The sequence below is a fragment of the Heterodontus francisci genome, unplaced genomic scaffold, assembly GCF_036365525.1.
Source record: "Heterodontus francisci isolate sHetFra1 unplaced genomic scaffold, sHetFra1.hap1 HAP1_SCAFFOLD_1499, whole genome shotgun sequence".
Classification (NCBI taxonomy): Eukaryota; Metazoa; Chordata; class Chondrichthyes; order Heterodontiformes; family Heterodontidae; genus Heterodontus; species Heterodontus francisci.
Window position 1 is genome coordinate 57,827 of NW_027141997.1, and position 14,665 is coordinate 72,491.

The following is a 14,665-nucleotide window of genomic DNA, read 5'->3' on the forward strand; positions in this document are numbered from 1 at the left end:
CTGACAGACCTGTCCCCACCAGTACTGTACCCCAGTGTTATACACTGACATACCAGTCCCCACCAGTACTGTACCCCAGTGTTACACACTGACATACCAGTCCCCACCAGTACTGTACCCCAGTGTTACACACTGACATACCTGCCCCCACCAGTACTGTACCCCAGTGTTATGCAGTGACTGTCCTGTCCCCACCAGTGCTGTACCCCAGTGTTATACACTGACAGACCTGTCCCCACCAGTACTGTCCCCCAGTGTTATCCAGCGACATACCTGTCCCCACCAGTACTGTACCCCAGTGTTATACACTGACATACCTGTCCCCACCAGTACTGTACCCCAGTGTTATACACTGACATACCTGTCCCCACCAGTACTGTACCCCAGTGTTATCCAGCGACAGACCTGTCCCCACCAGTACTGTACCCCAGTGTTATCCAGCGACATACCTGTCCCCACCAGTACTGTACCCCAGTGTTACACAGAGACAGACCTGTCCCCACCAGCACTGTACCCCAGTGTTATCCAGCGACATACCTGTCCCCACCAGTACTGTACCCCAGTGTTATGCACTGACAGACCTGTCCCCACCAGTACTGTACCCCAGTGTTATACACTGACATACCAGTCCCCACCAGTACTGTACCCCAGTGTTACACACTGACATACCTGCCCCCACCAGTACTGTACCCCAGTGTTATGCAGTGACTGTCCTGTCCCCACCAGTACTGTACCCCAGTGTTGTACAACGACAGACCCATCCCCACCAGCACTGTACCCCACTGTTATACAGCGACAGACCCATCCGCACCAGTACTGTACCCCAGTGTTATACAGCGACAGACCTGTCCCCACCAGTACTGTACCCCAGTGTTATACAGTGACAGACCTGTCCCCACCAGTACTGTACCCCAGTGTTATACACTGACAGACCTGTCCCCACCAGTACTGTACCCCAGTGTTGTACAACGACAGACCCATCCCCACCAGTACTGTACCCCAGTGTTATACAGCGACAGACATGTCCCCACCAGCACTGTACCCCAGTTTTGAACAGTGACTCACCCATCCCCACCAATACTGCACCCCAGTGTTCTATAGCAACAGACATGTCCCCACCAGTACTGTACCCCAGTGTGATACAGTGACAGACCCATCCGCACCAGTATGTACCCCAGTGTTCTGCAGTGACAGACCTGTCCCCACCAGTACTGTACCCCAGTGTTATACAGTGACAGACCTGCCCCCACCAGTACTGTACCCCAGTCTAACACAGTGACAGACCAGTCCCCGCCAGTAATTTACCCCAGTGTTCTACAGTGACAGCCCTGCCCCCACCAGTACAGTACAACAGTGTTCTACAGCGACAGACCTGTCCCCACCAGCACTGTACCCCAGTGATCTCGTGACAGACCTGACCCCACCACTACTGTACCCCAGTGTAATACAGTGACAGACCTGCCCCCACCAGTACTGTACCCCCGTGCAATAGTGACAAACCTGTCCCAACAGTACTGTACACCAGTATTATACAGTGACAGACCTGTCCCCACCAGTACTGTACCCCAGTGTTACACAGTGACAGACCAGTCCCCGCCAGAATTGTTCCCCAGTGTTATACAGCGACGGACCAGTCCCCACCAGTACTGTACCCCAGTGTTGCACAACGACAGACCTGTACCCACCAGTGCTGTACCCCAGTGTTATACAGTGACAGACCTGTCCGCACCAGTACTGCACCCCAGTGTTCTACAGTGACAGACCTGTCGCCGCAAGTACTGTACCCCAGTGTTCTACAGTGACAGACCTGTCCCCACCACTACTGTACCCCAGTGTTATACAGTGACAGACCTGCCCCCACCAGTACTGTACCCCAGTGTTATACAGTGACAGACCTGTCCCCACCAGTGCTGTAGCTCAGTGTTATACAGTGACAGACCTGTCCCCACCAGTACTGTACCCCAGTGTTATACAGTGACAGACCTGTCCCCGCCAGTACTGTCGCCCAGTGTGATACACTGACAGACCTGTCCCCACCAGTACTGTAGCTCAGTGTTATACAGTGACAGACCTGTCCCCACCAGTTCTGTACCCCAGTGTGATACACTTACAGACCTGTCCCCACCAGTACTGTACCCCAGTGTTATACAGTGACAGTCCTGTCCCCACCAGTGCTGTAGCTCAGTGTTATACAGTGACAGACCTGTCCCCACCAGTTCTGTACCCCAGTGTGATACACTTACAGACCTGTCCCCACCAGTACTGTACCCCAGTGTTATACAGTGACAGTCCTGTCCCCACCAGTACTGTACCCCAGTGTTATACAGTGACAGACCTGTCCCCACCAGTTCTGTACCCCAGTGTGATACAATGACAGACCTGTCCCCGCCAGTACTGTCGCCCAGTGTGATACACTGACAGACCTGTCCCCACCAGTACTGGACCCCAGTGTTATACAGTGACAGACCTGTCCCCACCAGTACTGTACACCAGTGTGATACAGTGACAGACCTGTCCCCACCAGTACTGTACCCCAGTGTTACACAGTGACAGACCAGTCCCCGCCAGAATTGTTCCCCAGTGTTATACAGCGACGGACCAGTCCCCACCAGTACTGTACCCCAGTGTTGCACAACGACAGACCTGTACCCACCAGTGCTGTACCCCAGTGTTATACAGTGACAGACCTGTCCGCACCAGTACTGCACCCCAGTGTTCTACAGTGACAGACCTGTCGCCGCAAGTACTGTACCCCAGTGTTCTACAGTGACAGACCTGTCCCCACCACTACTGAACCCCAGTGTTATACAGTGACAGACCTGCCCCCACCAGTACTGTACCCCAGTGTTATACAGTGACAGACCTGTCCCCACCAGTGCTGTAGCTCAGTGTTATACAGTGACAGACCTGTCCCCACCAGTACTGTACCCCAGTGTTATACAGTGACAGACCTGTCCCCGCCAGTACTGTCGCCCAGTGTGATACACTGACAGACCTGTCCCCACCAGTACTGTAGCTCAGTGTTATACAGTGACAGACCTGTCCCCACCAGTTCTGTACCCCAGTGTGATACACTTACAGACCTGTCCCCACCAGTACTGTACCCCAGTGTTATACAGTGACAGTCCTGTCCCCACCAGTGCTGTAGCTCAGTGTTATACAGTGACAGACCTGTCCCCACCAGTTCTGTACCCCAGTGTGATACACTTACAGACCTGTCCCCACCAGTACTGTACCCCAGTGTTATACAGTGACAGTCCTGTCCCCACCAGTACTGTACCCCAGTGTTATACAGTGACAGACCTGTCCCCACCAGTTCTGTACCCCAGTGTGATACAATGACAGACCTGTCCCCGCCAGTACTGTCGCCCAGTGTGATACACTGACAGACCTGTCCCCACCAGTACTGGACCCCAGTGTTATACAGTGACAGACCTGTCCCCACCAGTACTGTACCCCAGTGTGATACAGTGACAGACCTGTACCCACCAGTACTGTACCCCAGTGTTATACAGTGACAGATCTGTCCCCACCTGTACTGTACCTCAGTGTTATACAGTGACAGACCTGTCCCCACCAGGACTGTATCCCAGTGTTATACAGTGACAGACCTGTCCCCACCAGTACTGTACCCCAGTGTTATACAGTGACAGACCTGTCCCCACCAGTACTGTACCCCAGTGTTATACAGTGACAGACCTGTCCCCACCAGTACTGGACCCCAGTGTTATACAGTGACAGACCTGTCCCCACCAGTACTGTACCCCAGTGTGATACAGCGACAGACCTGTCCCCACCAGTACTGTACCCCAGTGTTATACAGTGACAGACCTGTCCCCACCAGTACTGTACCCCAGTGTTACACAGTGACAGACCTGTCCCCACCAGTACTGTACACCAGTGTTATACAGTGACAGATCTGTCCCCACCAGTACTGTACCCCAGTGTTATACAGTGACAGACCTGTCCCCACCAGTACTGTACCCCAGTGTTACACAGTGACAGACCTGTCCCCACCAGTACTGTACACCAGTGTTATACAGTGACAGATCTGTCCCCACCAGTAATGTACCCCAGTGTTATACAGTGACAGATCTGTCCCCACCAGTACTGTACCCCAGTGTTATACAGTGACAGACCTGTCCCCACCAGTACTGTACCCCAGTGTTATACAGTGACAGACCTGTCCCCACCAGTACTGTACCCCAGTGTTATACACTGACAGACCTGTCCCCACCAGTACTGTACCCCAGTGTTATACAGTGACAGACCTGTCCCCACCAGTACAGTACCCCAGGGTTATACAGTGACAGACCTGTCCCCACCAGTACTGTACCCCAGGGTTATACAGTGACAGACCTGTCCCCACCAGTACTGTACCCCAGTGTTATACACTGACAGAACCTGTCCCCACCAGTACAGTACCCCAGTGTTATACAGTGACAGACCTGTCCCCACCAGTACTGTACCCCAGTGTTATCCACTGACAGACCTGTCCCCACCAGTACTGTACCCCAGTGTGATACAGCGACAGACCTGTCCCCACCAGTACTGGACCCCAGTGTTATACAGTGACAGACCTGTCCCCACCAGTACTGTACCCCAGTGTGATACAGCGACAGACCTGTCCCCACCAGTACTGTACCCCAGTGTGATACAGCGACAGACCTGTCCCCACCAGTACTGTACCCCAGTGTTATACAGTGACAGACCTGTCCCCACCAGTACTGTACCCCAGTGTTGCACAGTGACAGACCTGTCCCCACCAGTACTGTACCCCAGTGTTATACAGTGACAGATCTGTCCCCACCAGTACTGTACCCCAGTGTTATACAGTGACAGACCTGTCCCCACCAGTACTGTACCCCAGTGTTATACAGTGACAGACCTGTCCCCACCAGTACTGTACCCCAGTGTTATACACTGACAGACCTGTCCCCACCAGTACTGTACCCCAGTGTTATACAGTGACAGACCTGTCCCCACCAGTACTGTACCCCAGTGTTATACAGTGACAGACCTGTCCCCACCAGTACAGTACCCCAGGGTTATACAGTGACAGACCTGTCCCCACCAGTACTGTACCCCAGGGTTATACAGTGACAGACCTGTCCCCACCAGTACTGTACCCCAGTGTTATACACTGACAGAACCTGTCCCCACCAGTACTGTACCCCAGTGTTATACAGTGACAGACCTGTCCCCACCAGTACAGTACCCCAGGGTTATACAGTGACAGACCTGTCCCCACCAGTACTGTACCCCAGGGTTATATAGTGACAGACCTGTCCCCACCAGTACTGTACCCCAGTGTTATACACTGACAGAACCTGTCCCCACCAGTACAGTACCCCAGTGTTATAGTGACAGACCTGTCCCCACCAGTACTGTACCCCAGTGTTATACAGTGACAGACCTGTCCCCACCAGTACTGTACCCCAGTGTTATACAGTGACAGACCTGTCCCCACCAGTACAGTACCCCAGTGTTATACAGTGACAGATCTGTCCCCACCAGTACTGTACCCCAGTGTTATACAGTGACAGACCTGTCCCCACCAGTACTGTACCCCAGTGTTATACAGTGACAGACCTGTCCCCACCAGTACTGTACCCCAGTGTGATACAGCGACAGACCTGTCCCCACCAGTACTGTACCCCAGTGTTGTACAGCGACAGACCTGTCCCCACCAGTACTGTACCCCAGTGTTATACAGTGACAGACCTGTCCCCACCAGTACTGTACCCCAGTGTGATACAGCGACAGACCTGTCCCCACCAGTACTGTACCCCCGTGTGATACAGTGACAGGCCTGTCCCCACCAGTACTGTACCCCCGTGTGATACAGTGACAGACCTGTCCCCACCAGTACTGTACCCCAGTGTGATACAGTGACAGACCTGTCCCCACCAGTACTGTACCCCCGTGTGATACAGTGACAGGCCTGCTCACTCTCCGTCACTTGTCCCTCTGACCCTCGCATCTGCCGTGGACATGAAAATGTCAATCCCAGGCCGGGTAAAGGATACGAAGATGTAATCGTCCATGTATCGTTTCCTGAGATTGTCGACGATTGCGTCTTCTGTGATCTTGGACAGGAGCACCATGTCGTCCACTCCGCTGTGCTTGACATTCTGCGCCTGCCAATGGTATCGCTCCTTACTGCCCTGTGCAGACCACACAACAACAACAACAGCAAGAATAAAAATCCGCTTCAGTTCATTATCTGAATCCCAACTCTGCAACATTGATGTAGCACTTGTTATGTAGTACAGCATTCCCAAGGTGCTTCCCAGGAGCGTCGTTGGACAAAATTTGACCCCGAGCAACATAAGGAGATATTCGGGGACGGGCGACCAAAAGCTCGGTCAAAGAGGTCGGTTTTGCCGTACCACCTATCCTTCGTGGGAAAGTTTCTGCGGGAAAACACCTTTGACCACAAATCCATCAGGCAGTGGTCTGCACGGAATGTCCTCAAGGCCCTACGGGAAAAGGAGACAGTAGATCCTGTCGGATGGTTCTCCGAGCAGACCGCCAAAGTCATTTGGCAGAATGCCTCATCACCAGAACTTTCAAACAAGCCCCAAGACGTGGTGGTGAGAAGAGCCCTCCCCGTCAGATCCTTCCTGCACACCCGAGGTCTCACCCCCTCCGCACGCTGCCCTCGAGGTGGCTGTGGTGGGGAAGAGACTGTTGCCCACATCCTCCTGGAATGTGTCTTTACAAAGCAGGTGTGGAAAGAGATGCAGTGGTTTTTGTTGAGGTTCATCCCAAGCAGCTCTGTAACACAGGAGTCTGTGCTCTCCGGGCTGTTCCCAGGGACGCACACCGAGACGAACATCAACTGCTGCTGGAGGACCATCAATTCGGTGAAAGACGCCCTTTGGTCTGCCCGAAACCTGCTGGTCTTCCAGCGCAAAGAGTTGTCCATGACCGAGTGTTGCAGACTGGCACATTCCAAGGTCCAGGACTACGTGCTGAGGGGACGCACGAAAGCTTGGGGCAGCCGCAGCAAAGGCTCAATGGGGAAAGACCACTGTGTGAGGTCCTCCCGCCATAGCGAACCGAGGGGCTGGATCCATGGGAAACCCCTCGGGCTGTATCCAGCAGAGCATGTTTGACATGAAATGTAAATGTGAAGAGAACGTGCAATGGCAAGTGTAGAGAGGCAACTCATCTACTGTACTGAAAGGAACTAATCTGTACTTTCCGTAATGTTGAAACTGAACTGTAATGTACTTTACAAAATTTATGATTGAAGTATATAGTTGGAGAAAAAAATCTTAACTCCATCTCCCTGCCTTGGTTCTGTAACCTTTTATCCCCTTAACCCAACAAAAATTGATCAATCGCAGTTTGGAAATTTCCAATTGACACTCCCACCACCCCCCAGCCTCGACAGCTTTTTGGGGGGGGGAGTTCCAGATTTCCCACTCCCCTTTGTGTGAAGAAGTGCTTCCTGACATCACCCCCTGAACAGCCTGGCTCCAATGTTAAGGTTCTGCCCCCTTGTCCTGGACTCCCCCTCCCCCCACCAGAGGGAATAGTTTCTCTCTATCGACCCGATCGAATCCTTTAATCATCTTGAACCCCCTCGATTAGATCACCCCCTTAATCTTCTCCACTGGAGGGAATACAAGCCCAGTCTGTGCAACCTGTCCTCCTAATTTAACCCCTTTATCCCCGGGGTCATTCTGGTGAATCTGCTCTGCACCCCATCTAAGGACAACATCTCCGTCCTGAGATGTGGGGTCCGGAACTGAACCCAGTTACTCCGGATGGGGTCCGACTGAGATTCTGTACAGCTGAAGCATCATTTCCCCATCCCTTGGTATTCCAGTTTGGGATAAAGGCTAGCATTTCATTCGACTTTCAAATGTCCACCGAATTAACCCTTCCTTGTCCCCAGTTCATGGGCTCCGTGTTCAATTGCCCAGACGAGGAATTTCTCTGTTTTTGTGGTATTTCCACTGAGTATATGGTTAATGTTGGAAAGTCCACCATTTAACGCCCCAGCCACCCTGAAAGGTTGGTGCTGCTTTTGGAGGGTCCGAAGAGACAGCTGTGTCCTGTGCGATTGGAGTCACCTGCGACTGCACAGTGGCAGCAGTGTGCACCGTCCGCACGATGCACTGCAGCAACTCACCAAGGCCCCTTCGACAGCGCCGCCCAAACCCGTGACCTCCAGGGTACCTTGGCACACATCAACCCTTCAGCACACTGAACTCAATTAACAACAGGCTGAGGATAGGCTGGCCTTTGAGAACTCCCCGCCCCACCCCCCCCCCCCCGCCCCACCACCACCCCCCACTTTTCTTCCAATGGTGGCCGTGGGATCCTTTACATCCACCCGAGAGGGGTAGACAGGATGAGGGGGTGGGGGGGGGCCTCGGTTTAACGTCTCATCCGAAAGACGGCACCTCCGACAGCGCGGCACCCCCTCAGTACCGGAGTATCACGTCGACATCAGCGGCTGTTGCTATTGTAGAGCGCAACAGGCCATTCGGCCCATCGCGCCTTTCAACTTTAACCCGTCCACCCTGGCCGGACATCAGACTCAGCCTCCCTGAACTTGGGCGACCACCTTGCCACCCTTCGCCCTCCAAATCTGTGCTCCTGGTTCACCGTTTATTGAATCATGCAGCGCAGAAACAGGCCATTCGGCCCATCTGCTCCCGTGCTGGTGCTTCTGCTCCGCGCGAGCCTCCTCTCACCCACCCCCCCATCCCCATATCCTTCTATTCCTTCCTCCCTCATGTGTTTATCCAACTTCCCCTTCAATGTATCTCTGCCATTCAGCTCAACCACACCCTGTGGTAGCGAGTTCCACATTCTCACCACTCTCCGGGGGAAACTGCTTCAAATATCTTGGAGTCAAAAAAGTTTTTTGGTATCCAACAGCCTATCTCAGCTCGAGCCCACATGCGATATTAATAACAAGACCTCCTCACAATAAGCCGAGACTGCCTTCAATTAACTGGATGTTACCCCGCGGTGGCTGTATCTCGAAAATCTTCAAAACATTCGTGCCAATTAACGATTCCCCACACTCCCAATCGCGCACTCCCCCCCCGTGACAGATGACGGAGAGACACACCCCTGCAAAGGGAAGCCTCGTCCGATCGGATGTTGGCTCAGCGAATGCCCGAGGACAAAGCACAACTCTATCCCCCCGGCTGTTTTTAAGTGGGAAGCTCGGGTCCAGCCGTGCAGGGCCTCAAGGGTTAACGTACCAGGGTGGGCTGCATAAAACTGGCTTCCAATTCCTTGAGTTTAGAGGCTTAAGTGTGGGGTCGGGGTGGGGTCAATTGGAAATTTCCAAACTGGAATTGATAGATTTTTGTTGGGTTGAGGGGATTAAAGGTTACGGAACCCAGGTAGATAGATGGGGGCTTTTACTGTGCAAAATTCACCTTCATGATAGACCAAGAGGGACCCTTAAATCCTACAATCTTCTGGCCTCACCCCCCCCTTCCCTATCTCTGTGACACCCTACGACCATCTGAGATCTCTGCTCGCCTCCAATTCCGCCCTCTTGCCCATCCCCTCGATTCCCATCGCTCCACCATTGGCGGCCGTGCCCTCAGCTGCCTGGGGGACGCTAACTGCTGGAATTCCCTCCCTAAACCTCTCCGCCTCTCTCTCTCTCGCTCCTCCTTTAAGACGCTCCTTAAAACCGACCCCTTTGACCGAGCTTTTGGTCGCCCGTCCCCTGATATCTCCCGATGGGGCTCGGGGTCAAGTTTCAATTTGACAACGCTCCTGTGAAGCACCTTGGAATCTTTTACAAAGTCCGAGGCGCTAGGCGAACGCAGCTCCTTTGTACCTTGGAGACCTTGCACAATCCACAGGACGTGGCAAAGGCCCTCGCGGCCGGCCGATAACTGTTGGAATGTAGCTGCTCTTGGCAAGCGGCACCAGGCCTGCCTGTGCAAGCCTCACGATAGAATCGGCCTCTGTCTAATACCCACACTGGCCGAGTGCCAGGTCACAGTTATCGGCTCTTTCGGGCCCTACTCTCACTTGCACTCGCTGCTCGATGTCCTTGGCAAAGGAAGCAGCTGGCTCGGCTCGGGACCAGGCACCTTGCTGAGACCTGCGTCCTCAGTGATCTGCGACTCTCCGCTTTCTCCCAATTACACAACTTGCTGATGCCAATGAGCTGGATGAAGAAGCCAGACCAGAGCTGTGAAAGCAGCAGAATTATTTAGTCAGGCCCTTCCTCTCCCTTCCCCGCCACAGGATAATACTGGGCAACCCCCCCCCCCACTACCCCACACAACCCCCGGAACAGGCTGTCGATTGTGCAGCCGCCCCGGTTTCGCCGAATTCCTTCGCCCGAGAGTCGGGCCCATTGGACCCCATGAGGAACTTGCGGCACGGAGGCGGCCATTCGGCCAGTCGAGCGAAGAGCAACCCAGCCTCATCCCACCTTTCAGTGAATGATCCCTGGCTGGGACGGGCGAGGTAGGGGCAGGGAATTCTTCGGAGAGCGTTCTCCTGGATTACCTCCCGTCACCTCAACGGGCTGGAAGGGAATATCTCAGTGACATTCCCCTCCTCCCCCAATCGCCGTAAACCTTGGCCTGGATTTTTTTTTTAAGATTGCCTAACCCAGGAAATGGCATATATATTGCCAAGCACGAGCTGTTATAATTATGAAAGACGGGCTATATAGAGAATCTCAATGGGAAAGTCATTGATAATTTCATTGTGTTCCGGTGCTGGGCATTAACTGGGGACTCACTTGTGCTCCAATATATATAGTACCAGACTGAAACGAGCTGCTCGGTGCATGTTTGTAGTGTGTATCTCTGTATATAAAAGCTTATAAAGTGGTGTAAAGATTAGGTCGGAAGTGGGGATGCTCGCTGATGATTGCACAATGTTCAGCACCATTCGTGACACCTCAGATACTGAAGCAGTCCGTGTAGAAATGCAGCAAGACCTGGACAATATCCAGGCTTGGGCTGATAAGTGGCAAGTAACATTTGCGCCACACAAGTGCCAGGCAATGACCATCTCCAACAAGAGAGAATCTAACCATCTCCACTTGACATTCAATGGCATTACCATCGCTGAATCCCCCACTATCAACAGCCTGGGGGTTACCATTAACCAGAAACTGAACTGGAGTAGCCACATAAATACCGTGGCTACAAGAGCAGGTCAGAGGCTGGGAATTCTGCAGCGCGTAACTCACCTCCTGACTCCCCAGATCCTGTCCACCATCTACAAGGCACAAGTCAGGAGTGTGATGGAATACTCTCCACTTGCCTGGATGGGTGCAACTCCAACAACACTCAAGAAGCTCGACACCATCCAGGACAAAGCAGCCCGCTTGATTGGCACCCCATCTACAAACATTCACTCCCTCCACCACTGACGCACAGTGGCAGCAGTGTGTACCAGCTACAAGATGCACTGCAGCAACGCACCAAGGCTCCTTAGACAGCACCTTCCAAACCCGCGACCTCTACCACCTAGAAGGACAAGGGCAGCAGATGCATGGGAACACCACCACCTGCAAGTTCCCCTCCAAATCACACACCATCCTGACTTGGAACTATATCGGCCGTTCCTTCACTGAAGCAGAGTCAAAATCGTGGAACTCCCTTCCTAACAGCACTGTGGGTGCACCTACCCCACACGGACTGCAGCGGTTCAAGAAGGCAGCTCACCACCACCTTCTCAAGGGGCAATTAGGGATGGGCAATAAATGCTGGCCTGGCCAGCGACGCCCACATCCCACGAAACAAATAAAACGTGACTCCCTCCCACACGCCTTCCTCGCACACCGAGCCCATTGTGAGGCAGATGTTAGAGTGTTTCCCCAACAGGGAAGTAGGGGGCCAGCTCCCAGTCGCCCTCATCATCCTGTGTGAGCCTCGAAGGCCAGAGTCAGGGCTTATTCAACTGTGGAGGGCATCACAGTCTGATCCTGTCCTCACTGGACATTCATGTGTATTGCCCAGTGCCGACTTTCGGATGAGATGTTAACCCGAGACCCCTCTCAGGTAGATGGAAAAGATCCCACGGCTGCTATTGGAAGAAGAGCAGGGGGTGGGGGGGGTTCTCCCCGGTGTCCTGGGGCCCAATCTTAACCCCTCAACCAACATCACTTTTTTTAAAAAAAATGATCTGGGTCATTATCACATTGCTGTTTGTGGGATCTTGCTGTGCACAAATTGGCTGCCGCATTTCCCACATCACAACAGTGACCCACGCTTCGAAAGGACTTCATTGGCTGCAAAGTGCTTTGGGACGTGCTGAGCCGGTGAAAGGCGCTAGAGAAATGTAAGCCAGTCTTTCTTTTCTGCCCTCCCGTAAACCAGCCCCGCTGGGGAAGAGAGTCCAATCGTTCAAACATGCCAGCAGTGCCACAATGGGCCTATTGCGACAGGGAGACAGAGTGCAGCCTGAAAGGATCTGACGTACACAGGAATGTACACGCCCTTTCCACTCGGGCTGCACTCAGAATACCGGTCTGAACACAGCTCAACTCGAGAGGTGTACAATGGAGAGAAGACTCTGCCTTGATCACTCCTGCTCTCCGACACCCAGGGAGCTGGGCAGGGGCGGAGGGCACACCGTCTCCTCAATTTTGTTAAGACTTCTCCCTCGTCTCCTCTGTGGCCACCCTCACTATCAGCCCTACCCCACTGCAATGTGCCTGACTCCCTCCCCCCACTGTCATAGGAAATGTTACTCTCAAACAACCAACCCATCCTGGCCCTTCGCCCTCCAACCTCTTGACCTCTGCTCTCTCCAACCTCTTGGCTCTTTCCCCTGCACTCTGACGCCCTCCCCTTCCATTATACCCTCTGCACCCTTAACCGACAATGCCAGAGCTCCAGACTTTTTCCCCATTTAGGTATCTGACACGTTGGGCCGAAGGGCCTGTTGGATTAGGAATTCCAAGAAATCTCTGCGCGTTGCAGACGAGACAAACCCACCAAGGAGCTGGGAGGAGAAACGTGGCCCTTTCTGAGGGCTGCTGCTAAAACACCTTCATCTCCCCTTCCTGACTGGGAGCAGACAACACAATATGGTTCCAGTAGCATAATCTGCCATGGTCGCATCACAGCCACGGGGCTGCGTAATGTGCTAAAGCCTCTGGAACCAGACCTAAACCCACAATCTTTTGGCTAATGGAATGCTGGCCATTATCCCAAACTGGAATACAAAGGGATGGGAAGTGATGCTTCAGTTGTACAGAGTCTCAGTCAGACCCCATCCGGAGGAACTGGGTTCAGTTCCGGGCCCCGCATCTCAGGACGGATATAAAGTCCTTGGAGAGGGTGCAGCACAGATTCACCAGAATGACCCCGGGGATACAAGGGCTAAATTACGAGGAGGGGTCGCACAGATTCGGCTTGTGTTCCCCTCGAGCGTAGAAGATTAAGGGGGTGATCTAATCGAGGGGGTTTAAGATGATTAAAGGATTCGATCGGGTCGATAGAGAGAAACTATTCCCTCTGGTGGGGGGGGGAGGGGGAGTCCAGAACAAGGGGGCAGAACCTTAACATTGGAGCCAGGCCGTTCAGGGATGATGTCAGGAAGCACTTCACACAAAGGGGGAGTGGGAATCTGGAACTCTCTCTCCCCGAAAAGCTGTCGAGGCCAGGGGGGGGGGGGGGGGGGAATTTCCAAACTGATATTGACAGATTTATGTTGGGTTAAGGGGATTCTCTTTACAGAAGCCAAGGCGGGGAGATGGAGTTAAGATACAGATGAACCATGATCTGATTGAGTGGGATAACAGGCTGGAGGGGCTGAATTGTCTTGTTCCTCCCCAACTCTGGCGTTTGGAACACAACACCAATGTGCACTGCCCATTTCCCCCTGGGAGTCTCTCAAACACCAGGGGACACAGGATTCACTCCCCAAGAAGGACTGAGTGGGAACAGGGATCTGATTGAGATTGGGGAGGGGAGTGGTGGGGGGGGGGGGGGTGTTGAATGGGACGATGGAAGAGTTAAATACGTCCATTTGCAAGTGGCTGCTCTCAAGAGAGGAGGAGAGGGGAAAAAAAGGAGAATTAAAGATTATAAAATCCCACACAGGGAACAACCATTCGATTTATTTTTGGCACGGTGAATTTTTTTTTTCGACAACTTTTACGCAAGTTCCCAACACGTTTGATCAAAGTTGCAACTTCTGCTAAACTTTTTTGTTTAACCCCCCCGAAACTGACAAGCAAACTAACTCTCGACAGGATAATCCGACTGGGGAAATCGGTTTTTTTTGGAAGCTGTAATCGATTAGAAATTCAATTTCACACTTACCATCTCGTTTGCTTCCTTTGACTCGTCGCTGTTTCTTCTGGCAGACCGTGGTTTCCTCTCTTTTTTTTTTGTTTGTTGGAGAAAAACAAACAAGTTTAAAAGGCCATAAAAGTTTCTTGCCCCTCACCCCTTCTCTCAGCACCATGCTCAATGTCCCCCATGCAGGCAAACATATCCTTCACAAGTTCACCAGATTGCTCTGGTCTTTTGAAGGGGAAGGGGTGTCTTTGGCCAAGGAACAATCCTGTGTCTTTTCCACTCGAGTTTTTTTTTTGTGTGGTCTCTTATCTCTCCCTCCCGCTCTCTGTCCTCTGGCTTGGAATGTCGCCCGGTGTCTACAGCAACTCAGGTACAGGCAGGTAGAATTAGGAAGATCT

At 52.9% G+C, this 14,665-nt stretch overlaps 1 protein-coding gene across 1 annotated transcript in view; it reads right to left on the reverse strand.

Annotated features, from left to right (window-relative positions):
* The window catches only part of LOC137365842 (unconventional myosin-If-like), a 70,593-nt gene extending 56,176 nt beyond the window's left edge, over positions 1-14,417 (reverse strand). The window contains exons 1-2 of the mRNA XM_068028082.1: positions 14,289-14,417; positions 6,030-6,167 (exon numbers count right to left, since the gene is read on the reverse strand). Coding sequence (XP_067884183.1) covers positions 6,030-6,167; positions 14,289-14,291 — 141 coding nt within the window. The 5' untranslated portion in view covers positions 14,292-14,417. The remainder of the gene's footprint in view (positions 1-6,029; positions 6,168-14,288) is intronic.
* Positions 14,418-14,665: the final 248 nt, after the last annotated feature.